This window comes from Chaetomium fimeti (assembly GCF_033439085.1).
Source record: "Chaetomium fimeti strain CBS 168.71 chromosome Unknown B0H64scaffold_3, whole genome shotgun sequence".
Classification (NCBI taxonomy): Eukaryota; Fungi; Ascomycota; class Sordariomycetes; order Sordariales; family Chaetomiaceae; genus Chaetomium; species Chaetomium fimeti.
In genome coordinates, this window is record NW_026944331.1 from 2,629,697 (window position 1) to 2,647,004 (window position 17,308).

At 56.5% G+C, this 17,308-nt stretch overlaps 7 protein-coding genes across 7 annotated transcripts; 3 read left to right on the forward strand and 4 right to left on the reverse strand.

Moving 5' to 3' along the window:
* Positions 1–243: 243 nt before the first annotated feature.
* Positions 244–1,307, reverse strand: B0H64DRAFT_431365 (glycoside hydrolase; the record flags this gene model as incomplete). Its single annotated transcript, XM_062805964.1, has 5 exons — positions 1,058–1,307; positions 940–1,002; positions 830–880; positions 418–763; positions 244–351 (listed from the first exon to the last, which is right to left on the reverse strand). Exons 1-5 carry the CDS (start codon positions 1,267–1,269, stop codon positions 244–246), a joined length of 780 nt encoding a protein of 259 aa, XP_062660941.1. The 5' UTR covers positions 1,270–1,307.
* A 2,462-nt stretch (positions 1,308–3,769) lies between these two features.
* Positions 3,770–7,201, forward strand: B0H64DRAFT_372796 (NAD(P) transhydrogenase beta subunit-domain-containing protein; the record flags this gene model as incomplete). The annotated part of the gene is made up of 3 exons (XM_062802244.1): positions 3,770–3,869; positions 3,944–5,113; positions 5,163–7,201. 3 exons carry the CDS (start codon positions 3,770–3,772, stop codon positions 7,199–7,201), a joined length of 3,309 nt encoding a protein of 1,102 aa, XP_062660942.1.
* A 654-nt stretch (positions 7,202–7,855) lies between these two features.
* B0H64DRAFT_440894 (NADH ubiquinone oxidoreductase subunit NDUFA12-domain-containing protein) lies at positions 7,856–8,629 on the reverse strand (the record flags this gene model as incomplete). Its single annotated transcript, XM_062806518.1, has 7 exons — positions 7,856–7,904; positions 7,965–8,123; positions 8,183–8,225; positions 8,292–8,369; positions 8,430–8,436; positions 8,502–8,522; positions 8,579–8,629. 7 exons carry the CDS (start codon positions 8,627–8,629, stop codon positions 7,856–7,858), a joined length of 408 nt encoding a protein of 135 aa, XP_062660943.1.
* A 232-nt stretch (positions 8,630–8,861) lies between these two features.
* On the forward strand, positions 8,862–10,763 carry B0H64DRAFT_357368 (uncharacterized protein). The gene is made up of 2 exons (XM_062801619.1): positions 8,862–9,293; positions 9,348–10,763. Exons 1-2 carry the CDS (start codon positions 8,958–8,960, stop codon positions 10,608–10,610), a joined length of 1,599 nt encoding a protein of 532 aa, XP_062660944.1. The 5' UTR covers positions 8,862–8,957; the 3' UTR covers positions 10,611–10,763.
* Positions 10,764–10,921: 158 nt separating this feature from the next.
* B0H64DRAFT_431369 (uncharacterized protein) lies at positions 10,922–12,308 on the forward strand (the record flags this gene model as incomplete). Its single annotated transcript, XM_062805965.1, has 2 exons — positions 10,922–12,231; positions 12,288–12,308. The coding sequence occupies exons 1-2, from the start codon at positions 11,062–11,064 to the stop codon at positions 12,306–12,308; spliced, it is 1,191 nt and encodes a 396-aa protein (XP_062660945.1). The 5' UTR covers positions 10,922–11,061.
* A 410-nt stretch (positions 12,309–12,718) lies between these two features.
* On the reverse strand, positions 12,719–14,512 carry B0H64DRAFT_457590 (amidase signature domain-containing protein; the record flags this gene model as incomplete). Its single annotated transcript, XM_062807388.1, has 7 exons — positions 12,719–12,939; positions 13,005–13,081; positions 13,139–13,312; positions 13,393–13,496; positions 13,594–13,930; positions 13,979–14,078; positions 14,140–14,512. Coding segments are annotated over 7 exons (1,386 nt in total), but the record flags the coding sequence as incomplete, so codon positions are not given.
* A 1,018-nt stretch (positions 14,513–15,530) lies between these two features.
* Positions 15,531–17,013, reverse strand: B0H64DRAFT_392145 (uncharacterized protein). The gene is made up of 2 exons (XM_062803526.1): positions 16,112–17,013; positions 15,531–16,020 (listed from the first exon to the last, which is right to left on the reverse strand). The coding sequence occupies exons 1-2, from the start codon at positions 16,721–16,723 to the stop codon at positions 15,925–15,927; spliced, it is 708 nt and encodes a 235-aa protein (XP_062660947.1). The 5' UTR covers positions 16,724–17,013; the 3' UTR covers positions 15,531–15,924.
* Between the last annotated feature and the right edge of the window lie 295 nt (positions 17,014–17,308).

Below are 17,308 nucleotides of genomic sequence, written 5' to 3' on the forward strand. Positions count from 1 at the left end.
TGCCAGACCCGATTGAACTCGGGAATGATACCTGGCAGGGGTTAATGGCACTTTCGGCTTCAGGGGTTGCAATGTCTTTGTTGGCATATTGTGAGAGTCAATTGTCAACAACATAAACAAGTTCAAGTCAAATAGACAGCATATGCGCAACAGTCACATGCCATTGGCTTCATATCTTGGAACGACAACACCGCAGTCGTGGTTCGTCGAAATATATTTCCAACCCCAACAAGCTCAATGCATCTACGGGCCATCCCTGTTGGCATTGGGCGCCGCCTCGCTCCAGACATCTCCTCCCGGGGCCGTGTAAGTGACCTGGCCCTGGTTGATCCTCCACAACTCAGCCAGGATCTAGTGTCGAGACTTGTTAGCTCACTGCAAGACCAACACCCCAACTCTGAAAGAAAAAACACTTACACCCGCATCATCGGGGTCATACGCGCCCGGCAGCGCAATCCCCGCCGGCAGCGCCGTGCTGCCACCCTCGGTGACCCGGATCTGGGTGCAGCTCGGGTAGAACTGGGCGCCCATCCGCACGCCCGCCACGTGGAGGCCGAGGATCTCGTGCCGGAGCAGGTACTCGCCCGGCGCCAGCGTGGGCGGGATGGTCACCTGCCACTTGGCGCCCTGCTCGCGGAGCAGGTCGGAGGCCCAGGGAGGGGTCCCCGCGGGGTTGTAGGCCAGCTGCTCGATCTTGACCCACACGTCGCCGCTGTCGCCCTTGAAGGTCTTGCAGTCGTCGTTGGTGCAGTGGGCGAGGTATCTGAGGGGATGGTTTGTTAGGGTGGGCGGTTTGATGAGTGAGGTTGGGAGAGGGGGGATAACTCACGTGAAGACCGGACCGCTGTGAGAGCTACCCCATTGATCCCAGTTGAGGGAACTTTGAAGCGGGTTGCATTAGCGTGGTTAATGGACAGAAGGATAGGGGGAGTGTCGTACACAGTGTCGCCGGCCTTCAGGTCAATAACTCCCTCGGCGGGGATGTTACCACCTGCACCGCAACTAAGTTTTCAGTCAGCAGAAGTCTCATAGAATATGGACTGGGGTTCGAACATACGTGATGTTATTGCTGGTAAAGTCCGGAACTGGGCCGTTGTCGGCAAGCTTCCGGGCGTAACGAACCGGTGTCGGGGTGACGTAGTCGTCCTGGCCAACCTGCCACGCGAGATAGTCCTCGCCGTTGACGGTGATGCTCTTGAGATAGCCATGGCCAGCAACGAGGCTAGCGAGGCTACCCAGGATGAGGGCCGCGGATGCCAGGGGGGCCATTTTTGAAACTGTTGAAGATCTGTCGAGTGATTTACGACGCTTGCAACGGTAATAAAAAGATCATCTGGGTAAGCACAAACATGGCCTACTTATAAAGACTCAAATAACCCCAAAAAGGCCCGCATCCCCTTCGTACTCGGTACGCTTTCAGGTCCATGGAGGTTGTCCTCCATCTCGGCGTGGACTTTCAGGGGCACAGTCCCGTAGCTGATTGGTGGATAAGTCGATGGTGTTGAGGGATTGGCCGCCCACCTACCCAAAGGAGCTGCACCGTCCGCGGGTTTCAGGAAACCTTCACACAATCTCGCCCGCCTAGTCCCCTTTCATCTCTGTGCCTCAACCACCGGAGTCTCAAAGATATCTTCGATTAGGAATTGCGTCAAAAGTGAGTGTGAGATCCGCTGTTCCGGCCCGCCAACTCCGAACCATGTGTCGACACGCAAGTTCGCCAAACAAAACATGGCCAATAAAACCTTATCAGTTTACAACTCGATGCTCCCCATGAACACGTGGGTATGGCATCATGTTTCGTTTTCTTTTCTTTCTTTTTCACCTATTTTCTTTTACCTTTCTCTCCCCCTTCCCACCGCTCTATGGGCCTCGTGTCCTAACTCAAGTATCTCCGAGTCCGATTTGGATATGTTGCGCCGCCATTGCCTGGATACTTGGGATGGCGAGCTGACGGTGCATCTCCTGCTTATGAGCAGCAGCGTTGTGCGATGGGTTGAAGAACTAGCGCCGTGTGCTCGATTCAAATCCCCAAACACCCTCCATTGGTGTCCTTCAGGTTGGTAGGTGTGTGTCCTCGTTCAATATAGCAACAACGGAGGGAACTAGTCATTTGAAACCATTCCAGTGTAGATGGAATGGTTGCATGGAACTACCTAACCTAGTCCCATAGTAGACTAGGAAGGTAAGGAGTGCACGTTTGAATACCAACTAATGCGATGTAACTAACTACCGGGACAACAATAACAAGGAAGGGATCGTGACTTGGCGCAGTGTACGATAGTGCCGAGACAAATTCGCTCGCCAAGAGTAGCATTTGCGAACCCGAGGAGACGGAACTCTAACCAGGTAGGTACATGCTAGTTGTTCGGTCATCCCGCTACAAGCATTCATTTCCTTTTTTAAACCATAGCTCGTTTATTGAAGGAGGTACTTTAATCCAGCACAGATTACATAGCGGGAGTAAACCTTGGTAGTCTGGGTTGGTTACACTCGTCCTGTCCATCCGTCCGCCAATGGGTGGGTTTTACAGAGGGCGCCCTCCTTGACTCTGACTCTCGCCAACGGGGTTACCCAACCAAGGTGAGGTGAGGAAACAAAAACATCCGTATCATCCGCGCGCTTAGAGGAAGCATTGGGACGTGGTGTATCGGCCCGGCTACGGGGGTATGGCGGCAGATATATCTATGCCCCGGAATAATATCCGTTCCTAGGTGAATCACAATAGCCGATACGAGCCGCCGAATTGGCCGACAAAATGTTGGAACGTTCGTGTACCTTAGAGGCGCGTTCTCGAGGTACGTCGTTTAGAATTTTGTGAAAGTACCTCGGTATTTGAGTTTCGTGCTCTCCAAGGCGCTGTGAAATCGCGGGATGCGGTGCGACTGTGCTGGTTCCATGCACGTCGTCAATTCTAACACGTATCACGAGATGGAATTTGTCGGTGTCAGATCCAGTTCCGGGTTAGGTGAGAGCTCTTTGGGGCTTTTCATGTTGTGCAACACCATGAATTATCGCCGAGCCATGCAATGGACGAACGGATGGAGTCTCTTCAACTCGAGGGGAAGGAGAGCGCCTGCAGCCGGGTGGGCCGGATGAGGACCAGCTGACGGTTGGGGTCGCCCACCATCGACTCCACAGATGCAAGCCCCACCAACCCCACCCCCGCATTTGCCCCAGAAATGGCCGGATTTGACGGCTGGTGCATTCTTGGCAAGGTCAGAAGCCATAAAGAACCCCACGCGATGGCGCGTGTTGGCCTGTTTTGGCTCTTTTGCATCCCGTTCTCATCCAACCGCCCGTGCATTTCCCATCTTTACCGGATATTTTTCACCCGGTTTTTGGCTGGAACATCCATGGATCCACGGGTTGAGACGAACCCCGCACGGGAACGGGAAAGGCGGGGTAGGTCTGTCCTGGGCTCCCAGGCCACCAAGGCTCGAATCATCCATTTGCATCTCCTTCACTCGCCTTGGGCGCCTCATGACAGTTTCTGTATGTCGTCCAACACCTGTCACAGAATCGTCGCAGGTGAAACACGACCCAATGGTTTGACACCTGCAAGCCACTGATGTCGTGTACCTAAGAGCGGTGACACACGAAACCAATACCAGTTTTCAACAAACTCCCATTTCCTCCTTCCACCATTTCTGGTATCACCGACGACTCTCCCCTGTTGATATTCTTGGTTATTGAGTCGCCTCGAATGTGAACTAATGATCGTATCTTCTCTGGTCTGCCTCGACCGCGTGGGCGCTCGCGGGAATCCATGATGCTTTCCTCTTTTCTCCAGCCTGCCGTGGCTGGCAACGCTCGTCACGCGACGAGCGTTGCCAAACGCGTTTTTGTCCCGACGGTGGCCCGTCTTCTTGGTGAGTAATGTCGCGTTTGATCAATCTCGGGATTTATTAGAGCCGTGAGGTCGGGATCCTAACCCGGGTCGCAGACTCCGCTCCTCTCTCGCGCGGCGCTGTCCTCGGATGCCAGCGAGCATGGCATGCGACTCATCGACGGGAGCCGCCCAAGGCCACCAGCCTGGCACTCACCACTCCGAAGGTGCAGGCCCTGCAACTTGTCCGTCACGCCTCGGTCTTGTCAACAATCCCGTCCCAGTTGCCCCAGGGCGGCCTCGCAGCTTACTCCACCGAATCGACGACGGTGACAACGCCTTATGCCAAGCTTTGCGTTGGAGTGCCTCGGGAGACGTACCCAGATGAACGCCGCGTCGCACTAACGCCCCAGAATGTCGCCCTGCTCCTCAAGAAAGGGTTTGCCAAAGTGTTGGTCGAGAAAGGCGCCGGCGCTGAGGCTGACTTTCTCGATAATGCCTACGCAACTGCGGGAGCTACCCTCGTCGATGATGCTTCTACCGTCTGGAACGACGCGGACATCGTCCTGAAGGTCCGGGGGCCCAGCGCCGCCGAGGCTGGTAGCGCTAAGGAGGGGCAGACTATTATCAGCTTCCTCCAGCCGATGCAGAACAAACAGCTGGTAGAGAAGCTTGCCGCCCGGAAGGCCACCGCGTTTGCCATGGACCTGATCCCTCGGATTTCTCGCGCGCAGGTCTTTGACGCTCTCAGCAGCATGGCCAATATTGCCGGGTACAAGGCTGTTCTCGAGGCGTCCAACAACTTTGGCCGCTTCTTAACTGGCCAAGTCACGGCTGCGGGCAAGATCCCGCCGGGCAAGGTTTTGGTCATTGGCGCTGGTGTTGCCGGACTCAGCGCAATCGTAACAGCGAGGAGACTCGGCGCGATCGTGCGCGGTTTCGACACCCGGTCCGCTGCCCGCGAACAGGTCCAATCTCTCGGTGCCGAGTTCATCGAGGTCGAGCTACACGAGGAGGGATCAGGCACAGGTGGCTACGCCAAGGAAATGTCCAAGGAGTTCATCGAGGCTGAGATGAAGCTCTTTACCGAACAAGCGAGGGAGGTGGACATCATCATCACCACTGCCTTGATTCCTGGCAAACCGGCCCCGAAGCTGATCACCAAGTCCATGATCGAGATCATGAAGCCCGGGTCTGTCATTGTTGATCTGGCGGCCGAGGCTGGCGGAAACTGTGAAAAGACCGAGCCCGGCAAGCTTATCACCTACAAGGACGTCAAAATCATCGGTACGTTTCTTTGGCACTGGCAGTCTCTCTTAATCGTCGTATCTAACAGTTCCAGGCTACACTGATCTCCCCTCGAGGCTTCCCACGCAATCATCGACCCTGTACTCGAACAACATCACCAAGTTCCTCCTATCCATGGCTCCCAAGGATAAAGAATACGGTGTTGACCTAGGCGACGAAGTCGTTCGAGGCGCGATCGTGACGCAAAAGGGCGAGATCCTCCCACCTGCACCTCGCCCCGCCCCGCCGCCCGCTCCCGCCCCGACCCCAACCGCGGCGAAGGAAGCCGAAGTCGTCGCCCTGACGCCGTGGCAGAAGGCCTCCCGCGAGGTCTCGCTGATCACCGGCGGCATGGGCTCAGCTCTCGCCCTGGGCAAGCTCACCGGGCCCCTGTTCATGGGCAACGCCTTCACTTTCGCCCTCGCCTCGCTTATCGGTTACCGCGTCGTGTGGGGCGTCAGCCCGGCTCTGCATTCGCCCCTGATGAGTGTCACGAACGCCATATCTGGAATGGTTGGCGTTGGTGGTTTGTTCATCTTGGGCGGCGGCTACCTCCCGGAGACCATCCCCCAGATGTTTGGTTCCGCTTCGGTTCTTCTGGCCTTTGTCAACGTTGCCGGCGGCTTCGTCATCACCAAGCGTATGTTGGATATGTTCCGGCGCCCGACTGACCCCCCAGAGTACCCGTGGCTGTATGCCATTCCCGGTGTTCTCTTCGGTGGTGGCTTTTTGGCGGCTGCCTCGACTGGAGCTGCTGGCCTTGTTCAAGCGGGCTACCTCGTGAGCTCCGTGCTCTGCATCACTTCGATCTCCAGCCTAGCCTCCCAGGCGACTGCACGAATGGGCAACATGTTGGGCATGCTCGGCGTGGGATCCGGTGTCCTTGCCTCGTTACTGGCGGTCGGGTTCTCCCCCGAGGTCTTGACGCAGTTCGGAGGGCTCGCGGCCATTGGCAGCATCTTGGGTTTCTTGATTGGAAAGCGCATCACTCCCACCGATCTTCCCCAGACTGTCGCGGCTCTCCACTCCGTCGTTGGTCTGGCCGCCGTCTTGACTAGTATCGGCAGCGTCATGGCTGATCTGGCTCATGTTTCGACGCTGCACTTGGTCACGGCGTACCTTGGTGTTCTTATCGGCGGCATCACATTCACTGGCTCTATCGTCGCCTTCCTCAAGCTCGCCGGCAAGATGTCCTCAAAGCCGCTAATGCTGCCCGGTCGGCACATCATCAACTCGGGCCTCCTCGTTACCAACGCCGCCACGATGGGTGCGTTCGTGACCATGGCCCCTGGCGCCCCTATGATCGCCGCCGGCGCTCTCGCCGCCAACACCGTCATGTCCTTCCTCAAGGGTTACACCACCACGGCCGCCATCGGTGGCGCCGACATGCCCGTCGTCATCACCGTGCTCAACGCCTACAGCGGCTTCGCGCTCGTAGCAGAAGGACTGATGCTGGACAACTCGCTCCTCACCACCGTGGGCGCGCTGATCGGCGTATCGGGCTCGATCCTATCGTACATCATGTGCGTGGCGATGAACCGGTCGCTGGTCAACGTGCTGTTCGGCGGCATCGCCGCCCCAACAACGAGCGACTACAAGGTGGAGGGCAGCGTGACGCAGACCAGCGTCGATGACACGGCCGAGGCGCTGACCAACGCCGAGTCGGTCATCATCGTGGTCGGGTACGGCATGGCCGTCGCCAAGGCCCAGTACGCCATCTCCGACATCACCCAGATGCTGCGCGCCAAGGGCGTCCGCGTCCGCTTCGCCATCCACCCCGTCGCCGGCCGCATGCCGGGGCAGTGCAACGTGCTGCTGGCCGAGGCTAGCGTGCCGTATGATATCGTGCTAGAGATGGATGAGATCAATGATGACTTTGGCGAGACGGATGTGACGTTGGTGATTGGTGCCAATGATACCGTTAACCCCATCGCGCTGGAGCCTGGGAGCCCGATTGCCGGCATGCCGGTGCTGCACGCCTGGAAGAGCAAGCAGGTCGTGGTGATGAAGCGGGGGATGGCCAGCGGTTACGGTAAGGAGACACCAGAATGTTGCCGCGGAGAGAGTGCGTTGCTAATCTGTCGGTAGCTGATGTCCCGAACCCGATGTTCTACATGCCCGGCACGAGGATGCTTTTCGGAGACGCGAGAGTTACCACGGAAGGTAGGTGGCCCACATGCTCTAACCAAGGGACCGGCTCGAGACTAACAAGGCCCTTACAGCCATCAAATCTGCCATCGAGGCTCGATTCAAATAGGAGGATCCTTCGCGAGTATATATGGCCCGTACATATGCACTTCTCCCTGTTGCTAGATCGAGACAATCTTGCATGCACCTGTCAGGACTTCTAGACGCGCGAGTAGAGGGCTCGGTTGCCGTTTCTTTGCGTTCATTTCCTCTTCGCCTGGATGCTGCATTGGACCGACTTTTGTTGTCTTCGAAGAACCCATTTGCCTTTGGTGGTTTTGAACAGGTATTTTGTGTTGGAGGTAGCTGAGAGAACGAGACGGACCGCTTTTGAAGTATTTGAGTCAACCCACTGTGGGCTGTCCTGTCATGTACCACGCCTGAATGGAAACCGCTGTTTCGTATCCTTCTAGGTCACAACGCTGCACACAGGTTAAATTGCATGGTTTTGAAAAGGCGTCCGGTAAATGTTTCGGCTTAGCAGCAACTGAATTTCGGCTTGATCCCCAAGTCATATGTACACTTCCCGCCCCACCCGTCTCTTCCCATACGTCCTTACCTCGGGGCAGCAAAGGGTTCCCATGCGTTGATCTTGGGCTTCGTCCTATTCTAACGTCAACATAACCACGACCATACCACACCCTCTCGAGGGGGATAGACGAACGTGCTGTAAGTCTTGTACGAGCCAAGGGTAGCGGTCCGATTGGGCACCTGGTCTTTGGGCGACCAGGCGCGCTTGCCCGTCTCCATGATCGGGTCCTGGGTCGGCGGGGTGTCAACGGTATAGGCGATCCAGGCGTGCCAGAGAGGCTCGATCTGAGCACTGCGCTAATTGTCAGCCGGGTTCCGGAAGGCGGGGGAGTTGGGGGGTGCGGTGCGTACGAGTCAAAGTCGTGCTTGGCGAAATCGACCCATCTTGTGCGCACTGTTACCGGATCGAGAGATCAGCGGACTGGTTAGGTGATAGAGGTGCGCCTAGGGGTTGACAGACGTGGCAGTTCGTCCTTGTCCTCGAAAAACTTGTTGCCGAACTTGTCGGTGCCGACCAAGACACCGGCCTTGGTGTCACCTGCGCTCCGTTGTCAGTCCTTATTTCCCTACTTCCATCGTGGTCCATGTCCAGTCGTACCGATGTACTGTCGTCGAGAAGCGGCAAGGGTTAGCTGTCGTCGAGATGTCGAAGTAGTCGCGGGGGGCTCACGTTAAGTTGGTGCCAGAAGTCCTGTGGTCGCATTGTTAGCCCATGTCTGGTCCAATTATGATATCCGTGTTTCTAACCTTTATGCCAACCTTGCGCAGATTTCTTAGCGTCCTTGAGATGCTCGACATGGTTGCTACCGGGGGCCAATCGACCGTGGGTGGGATGCCGTGAGGTTCACTTCGAGCACTGACTGATGCGCTGAAGCAGCCACAGATGGAGCAACTGACGCAGTGGAGGTTTCCGGGTTGTGGCCGGGTGGCTCCGAGCCAATGGCCAAGCTCGTTCAGACCCTAGCTGCCAAGACCCATTCCCCTGCACAATCCCGCTTCTCAATGGTTCGCAGATTCGCAGATTCGGCAAGTTCAACACCGAGTCCGATTTCAAAACCCAGACGACTCCTTCCCAGCAGCTTCACGGCAACCGCCCTCTCCGTCCCGGTTTCCGTCCTCTGCGGCCATGCTGGCCAGGAGCGTTGCACGATGCTCCAATAGACTTAGGGTCTCGGTTTCACGCCCATCGTTACCATTCGCCCGATCACAATGTCGGCGATTCTCGATGCCTTCAACCGGACCGACGCCGGGGTCCCCTCCACCAATGTCGAGCACCGGGATGCTTGCGCCATTCGTGGGCGAGCTTGACAGGATAGCCCCCTCGTTCAAGGTGAATGGCTCGCAGATTCAAATATTGCAGTCGCCCGCCGAATTCTACGAGACCCTCAAGGACAAGATCCGCAATGCGGAACGGCGCATTTTCCTATCAACGCTGTACATCGGCAAGTCGGAGAGGGAATTGGTTTGTACCCACTGCCACTCGTCCGTGGGGTTTGCCGTGTACTGACAAACTTAGATCACCACCATACAGGAAACCCTCCGGGCGAAACCTGAACTCACACTCAGCATTTTAACCGACGCCCTCCGAGGAACCCGCGAGGCTCCGGAGCCGTCCTGTGCATCCCTATTAGCACCCCTAATTGCCGAGTTTGGCCCTGATCGAGTCGAGATCCGCATGTACCACACACCGAACCTGACGGGACTGAGGAAGAAGTACGTACCGAAGCGGATAAACGAGGGATGGGGTCTGCAGCACATGAAGCTATACGGGGTGGACGACGAGATAATCCTCTCCGGCGCCAATCTATCGAGCGACTACTTTACGAACCGCCAGGACCGATACCACCTATTTTCCTCCAAGGACGTCACGGAGTATTTTGCCAACATCCAGGACGCCGTCTCGTCGTTGAGCTTCTTAGTTAAGCCATCCGAGTCGCAAGCTGGATTCGAAATGGTCTGGCCTGAGGACAATGCGGCCCCTTCACCTCTTGAAGACCCTACGCATTTTGTCAAAGAGTCAACATCTCTCCTCGCCGGGCTAGTGTCGCCTAAGACGGCCCCCCTGACCGCGCACGACGCCACTCCACTCGACAAGAGGGACACCTCGGTGTACATGCTATCCCAGTTCTCGCAGCTGTTGTCCCCCGATACCTCGACAGAGCTTCCGGCGGTAACACACGTCCTAAAGACCCTCTCTTTGCCCCAATACGCCAATTCCTCTTGGACGTTTACAGCAGGGTATTTTAACCCGGCGCCGTCTCTCACCAAGCTGCTACTCTCCACCCAGTCTCACGGCAATACGGTCATCACCGCCTCGCCGTTTGCAAATGGCTTTTATAACTCACCCGGTGTATCGGGTCTCCTCCCGGACGCATACACTCTCCTTGCCCGTCGTTTTGTCCGCGCCGTTCACCAACAACAACTCGAAGCCTCGACGGTGCTCCGGGAATGGCGAAAGGGCACCGTCGGTGAGCCCGGGGCCTGGACGTACCACGCCAAGGGGCTGTGGATAACGCTCCCCGGGAGCAAGGACCCCTCCATCAGCTTAATCGGCAGCTCTAACTACACTAAGCGGAGTTACTCTCTCGATCTGGAGGTCAACGCCATGATCGTAACCGAGAACGAGGAACTGAAGAAGCGATTGGGTGAGGAACAGCGCTGGCTGCAGGAGAACACGGCCATTGTCACTAGGGACGACTTCGCCAAGGCGGACAGGCGCGTGGGGATTAAGGTCCGCCTCGCCATGATGATGGTAAAGCTCTTGGGGGGTGCGCTTTGAGCAGGGGTCGTTCCTGTCATTGCCCCTGAAAACACCTTTCTTCTGCGCTCTCGATGAAACCCAACTTAGCAGATGGCTGGAAAAGGATTGTATGAATACTGTAATAGCACTAACATAGAGCATTATACCCGGAATCGATCGACTTACAAGCTTAGATGCTCCCCCCACAGGCCGTTCATTGTCGCTGGTTGAACCTCTTTGTTTGTCTCGCGTTAACCCCTTGGTGACGTGAACCAACGGGACAACCCGACCACAGCCGAAGCGTGCCTCGAACAATTGACTTGTTCCATTATTCGCCAGGGCTGAAGAGTGATTTATTAAAGCTACAGCAGTCATCGTGTCTCGGTTCTCACTTTTCTCCCACCATCATCCGAGAACGAGTTCATCAGCCAGTAACGAAGAAAGGGAGACCACCACACGAAGACCAACTCAACACCAGACGTCACCCAAAATGGCGTCCCGCTCTCTCTTGGTGATGGCGTCCATCGCCGCCCTCCCTATCAACGCACACATGCTCATGAACCTCCCCACCCCGTTCTCCCCGGATAAGATGATGACCTGGCCCGTCGAAGCCCCCGGCGGCCGCTTTCCGTACCCCTGCCAAGGCTGGACAGACGTAGCCCACCGCACAGTCGTCACGGCCGGGTCGACCACACTCGTCAACTTCACGGGCTCGGCCCCGCACGGCGGCGGCTCGTGCCAGTTCGGCATCAATTATGAGGGTCTGCCGGCCTACTCGACCGACCCAACCGACTGGCGCACCATTTACACCATCATCGGCGGCTGCCCGGCGGAGATCAAGTCCACGCCCGGCAACCTCGAGGAGGATCCCTACTTCCGTGGCTACGGCGACCGCCAGATCCCCGACGCCGTCCACTGCGGCGACGACAAGGGCGTCGACTGCATCCGCCAGTTCGAGATCCCCATCCCCAAGGACCTGCCCAACGGCGACGCCACCTTCGCCTGGACCTGGTACAACCGCATCACCCAGAACGAGCTCTACATGATGTGCGCCCCGATCACCGTGACCGGCGGCGTGGAGGACGAGGCCGCGGGGTCGAAGTTCGTCGACGAGCTGCCGGTCATGTTCTTGGCCAACATCCCCGGTTTCACCAACTGCTCGACCAGCCGCACCGGCGAGCAGGGCGTGTTCAACATCCCCAACCCGGGCCGCTACGGCGTGCAGCTGATCGAGCCGGACCCCAACGCCGCGGGCGACTGCCCGATCGCGCCGCCGCCCGTGTTCGAGGGACCAGCCAACAACCCGAACATCCCCGCCATCCCCGCCTCGACCGCCCCCCGTCTCACCAACGCCCCAGCCACGGCGTCGTCCCCCACCAACCTCCCCGCCTCCTCCGGCATGAGCTTCCCGGCCCACAACGGAACCCGTCACACCTCCACAGCATTCGTCACCGTCACCGGCGGCGGCGTGGTCACCGTGACCGAGACCGTCATCGTCACGGCCGCCGTCCCGACCCCGGCCGTGAGCGCGACCCCGATCGTCACGACCGCGACCGGAACGACCGGAACAGCCAAGGAATCCGAGACGCCCGCCGCGGGCGAGCCGTACCCCTGCGCGATCAACGGCGCCGTCGTCTGCATCACGGAACGCTTTTTCGGTGTGTGTGAGAATGGGGGCGCGTTGCCCATCCCGCTTGCTACTATGCTTGTTTGTAGGGACGGGCAGATTCGGTTTGATGCGAGTTTGCTTGGTTGAAGGGGGGTGAGGGGGGTATCTGGTGTTTTGGGGGTGGTGGTGGGGTGATGGTTGGAGGTATCCTATCTTAGTTAAGAATTTATCAATGATCTATATAATAACCCAGAGTAACTTTCTTTGTTTTCCCTTTTGTTTCATTCACGTGTCGATATGTGTAGTAATTAATGTGCTCAAACTTTCCAGGCCCACCTGACCCATCATCTCAAGCACAATCATCTTTCAATTTCCTAGAATGCGGTTTTCAGTGATTCAGCCTTCTCATCCGTCTACCCACAGTTCACATCCGCAATCTTCTGATCGTTTTGTCTATTTCCTGAGGTTCCTATTCCTATCACTCGTGGGCCCATGTGCGTAGCAATGATACCTAAAGCTTCCCGGCAACATCCTGATCCTAACTCGGAGCAACGTGCCGACAATTATCCTCGCCAGGCTGAAATGGCGTCCTGCCGGTCAACACTTCGACGGGACAGCGGGCCTCGGTCAGAGCCTCAACAGCTAACTGAATGAGATCTTCATCGCTGCCGCGAGGGCCCGCCAAGGAGGCCACAATGGGGGCGTATTCCGTTCTCCCCGAGACTCTCGACTCGTACGGATTCTGGCCGACTGCGTGTCCTGGTCAGTGTTATTGCCACACAGAGCCTAAAAGCAGGCAGGCTCGAAGTAAGGAGGCGACTTACCTGGGATCACCAGCTGGGGAAGGCCGAGGACCGTGCAAAAGTCGACTGTATCGTACGCAGACTCCGAGAATTCGCCGCTGTTCCCGTTATGTCAGCTTTAACGCGCTATGAGAGATAGCCGATGGGGCACAAACCCTGGCGTAGGAACGATGTCACGATAGTTGGCTCCCGGTCGCCCGAGGGGAAGGAGGATAAAGTTGTACTCTGTGTCTGGTTTCAGAATCTCGTCCCGGACCCAGGTGTAGTAGACTTCGAGCTCGGCGAGGCCTTGGTCCCTCTGTTCTTGGGTGATATTGGATGCCAGAGCCCTTGCCTGCTTGTCAGTCTCCTGTCTATCATTGGGGAACTGGGCCGGGAATCCCCAGAAAAGGAATTGATGCGAACTCACCATCGGCGAGTCATGAAAGGGCTCGTATATGGGGGGTATCCGAATTTAGCCTGGAAGTCGTTTCGAAACTTGTCGTACGTGTGGTATCCGTCGTAGTAGTTGGGCTAGTAAATAGACTTGGTCTTGTCAGCTGTCATGCATCTTGGGACTGTGAGGTATTCGTCGCCGAGGGAGATCGTGAGATCGAGGGTAACAACTAACCATGCCCAGATACTCTTGTAGCGTTATCGACCTCAAGTCCTCCGGGCCGGTCTTAGACCAGTGATCCTCGAACGACAGGTGCAAGACGTCACACCCTAGCCTTTGCTTAACCGTATCGAGGAACTGAGAGACCATCTTCTGCTGACCTTCATTCTTCATGGGGAACCAGTCGGTAGGGACAATAATCCTCGCCGGGGACCTACAGCTGTTGTTGAAGACGGTTTTGTTCATGCACTCGTCTGTCGGCTGCTGGTCACCAGCTGGAGGCGAGCCAAAGTGGATAACCCTTCGGAGGCTGTGAGGATCCCGGGCGAGAACCCCAATGGTATCAAAAGCCCTATGATGTTAGGCAACCATGGAAGTCGGGGCTGATTTGGGAACTTACGGGACGCTCGGCATGACCCCCTGCAGGGAAAACCGCGAATGGGTAGCTCGAAGACCCCAAAGTCCGTAAGATGCTGCGGGCATTCTGATGCTTCCAGTAGCTGCTTATTGTTAGCATGTAGGACGGGGTACTTGATATAACGAGGCGAGCGCGGAGCCTACTGTCTGTGCCCAACGCTATGTCCACCCAGGGGTAGCTTGCGACCGAAGAAGCGGCACCACTTGAGCTTCCCGAGGGTCCTTGGTATCCATCCCCGCGGGGGTTCCATGGCGGAAAGTGATCGATACACTTTTCAGGCGGGACCTCGGAGCCGGCATACGCCCCCATTTTTGTCTTCCCAAGGATGACAGCTCCTTGACGCACCAGCTGATTGACAAGCTCGGAAGTCTGATCCTGCGGGCCATACAGTTTGGCGTAGGATCTGCTCCCCATTGTCGTGTGGACGCCGGAAAGATGATAGTTGTCTTTGACGGTGATCCTGAGGCCATTGAGGGGTTTCTCTGCGCTCGGTGGATAGTAGAGCCTTGAGGGAACTGCTACTACAAGGCAGAGTCCCGAGTAAGCACCAGCATTTAAGGGTTCCCATCTGCGAGCACATCAGTGGACAGCTCAGAAAATGGCAACGAAGAAGTGCCCACTTGAGATCTTCGCTCTCCTCCGGCGACGGGGCTAGAGCAAGCGTGAAAGCGAGATTCTCGTCAGGATATAGTCTCCAGGCACGGTGAAGGGTATGTCCCCTCACGAAGTATGGGCCATCCGGGAGTTTGTCCGCTCGGGCTGTGACAAAGATCAAGGTGCTGGACTTCTCTTCGAGAAATCGCGTCAATGACTCGTGTAGCTCTGGGGTTCGGGTCTCGAATGAGTCCGAACGAGCGACGAGAAGGCCTCCCTGGGCGAAAGCAGGTTGGAACACATCATCGGCTCTGTCGAACGCCGATAAAACGGTTTGCAAGCCATCTGCCGTCCAGGTCAGGCCGCGTGTGCTGAAGGTGACAGCTGGTGCAATGATAGAACCGATATCATGCTCGACAGGGAGGGTCCACTGCAATCTCAATGATTAGAAAACAAAGTAATCGTTGCGGATGAGGTAGAACGGGTTTGATGTCTGAATGGCTGACCTCGACGCGGGTGCCGACGCTGTATGAAATGCTGCCAATGTCGACAACCACATTTGTCTTAGTTATCCTCATTGCGGCGGTGCCGATTGCTGCTCTCCTGGTGAAAGTGCGATGGCCGACGAGGAACGATGGGGAGAACTGTAGGTCCTTCCTTTATTCACAGGCCAGCATTTTTGGTATGTGAGCCTGAGCGATGACGGATAGACGAGGTCACAAAAAGAGCTAACAATGGAAAGATTGCACCGGGGGCGAATGTCGTCCCAGGTTTGCTAAGAGAATGGTTGTCATGTGCGACCACGCGCTTGATTTGAACAACATCGAGGCCATTGACAGAATCAAGAGAACCATGTCACCGAGGGTCGGTCGGACGAGGGACCTGGGGCACGAGACTGAAGTTCTAGTGATGCCCAGGTTCTGTTGAGTTCGAATCAGAATCATTATGAAAATATTAGATCGTTGTATTCGTATTTCATCCCTTCTCAGGATTCCCGTGATACACTAGTTTACCCTAATAGCGTGTTCGTTGATACCCACTCAACCCACAGCTGTGATTCTCGTTGTTTACCACTGGTGAAAAGATGGATATGAGGAAAGGTGACAGAGTCATAAGAATTATAGAAGCCTCGAGCCGTGTCTGAAGAGAAGTGCAGAGCGGGCATAATTAGTACGCGTGGGAATCCCCGGCACTGGTCAAACGGGCGCCATGTCGGGAGCGGAACGTTTTCCAACAGAGCTCCGTAGCTCGGATATCATTCTCAGTATCCCATCGTACAAATTACACCCTAAACGCTTGGTGATACTACAAAACCTTTAAAAGTAATTAATCGTCTACTGCGACCTCATAACCTCGAATATGCTGCTGATGCTGGGCATCGTCTTGAGACTTCTCCCACCGGAAAAGCTTGGTGTCCGTGTCGGGGAAGGCTCAAGCAAATCAAGGCCTGGAGTGTTCGGTTCAACTTCGAAGTCGGTGAAGGGTGAATGGGAAAAGCCGAAGAGCGGTGTAGTGGGTGACGGGGGTCGCGGTTGTCGTCGGCGAAACTGGCAAAGCCGATGTCTCATTGAAGAAGGCAAGGAGTAACAGGTGAAGCTCGGCTGTCGCAGTCGGTGAGAGGAACATGGGACGACTGATCCTCTTGTACGAACGAGGGCGAAAGACTGGCGGTGGCCCCGCCGAGGAGGCCTTGGGGTGCTCGAACGACGCTTGCGGGGGGAGGATGAGCGAGGGACGGTCGGGGGAATCGGGTCGGCCAAAGAGGTCCTCCGTGGGCGGCGGCGACGGCGATGGAGACGGCGTTGCTGGTTCCCGGGGCGCTGGGGGTTGGGTGATGGCTGCCCTGTAGCGAGACTGTCGTTCTGGTGCGGCCGAAATTCTTTTGCTGTGACGTCGCTCGAGCTCGACCTGCAGGGTCCTCATTGGAGACGGAGACCGGCAGGACTTCTTCCTCTTTGGTTTGTTCGCATGGTGGTCGAAAAGGGCAATTGCATCCGTCACAGCGACGTTGCTCGAGGTGGTGTGGTTCAGGTCATCGAGGAGGACGCTGATTTGGGTGTCTTCAAGATCTGCCAGCAGATCAATGACCCGGTCGATGGAGGAACGCGACCGTTGGTGGCCTTTGGTAGGCATCGTGGTGGTGATGTGAAGGGCGATGGGAGAGAGCAAGACCCCGGAGGAAAGAATGGATGAACCAATGCAATGAATGTTCGTGTAATTGGACCGGGTGTTGCTGTTGTGTTGTTGTGTTGGGGGCAGGGTGGTAAAAGAGCGGACCAACTGCTCGCGATGAGCTCGTTGTTGACAAGAGAAAAGAAGCTCGAAATTGGGGGAGGTGCAGCAGAAATGAGGATTCCCGGAAACGCGTTTGCGCAACCCCAACGTCCCCAACTCTGTGGGGGCCCTCCATCCCGGGGCAGCTGGTCCCCGAAATAGGCACTAGCGTCAGAGCTCCCGAGACCCCCTGACAGGCACTCCAACACACCCCCGCCAAACGGCCCGAGGCGGGTCATCCAATCCTCGCACGATGTCTTGAATTTCGAAGTTTGACCACACGAGCTGTGAGAACCTGGCGAGAACCAGACCGCCAGATTCAGGTCGGGTATGGCTTGGCCCGAGTCGATCTCACCGTTCAACACGCGCCTCCACACCGGCTCAGACAGCTTTTGACTACCTAGATAGGTACCTACGAAGTATTGAGCAACGTATTTTTCACTT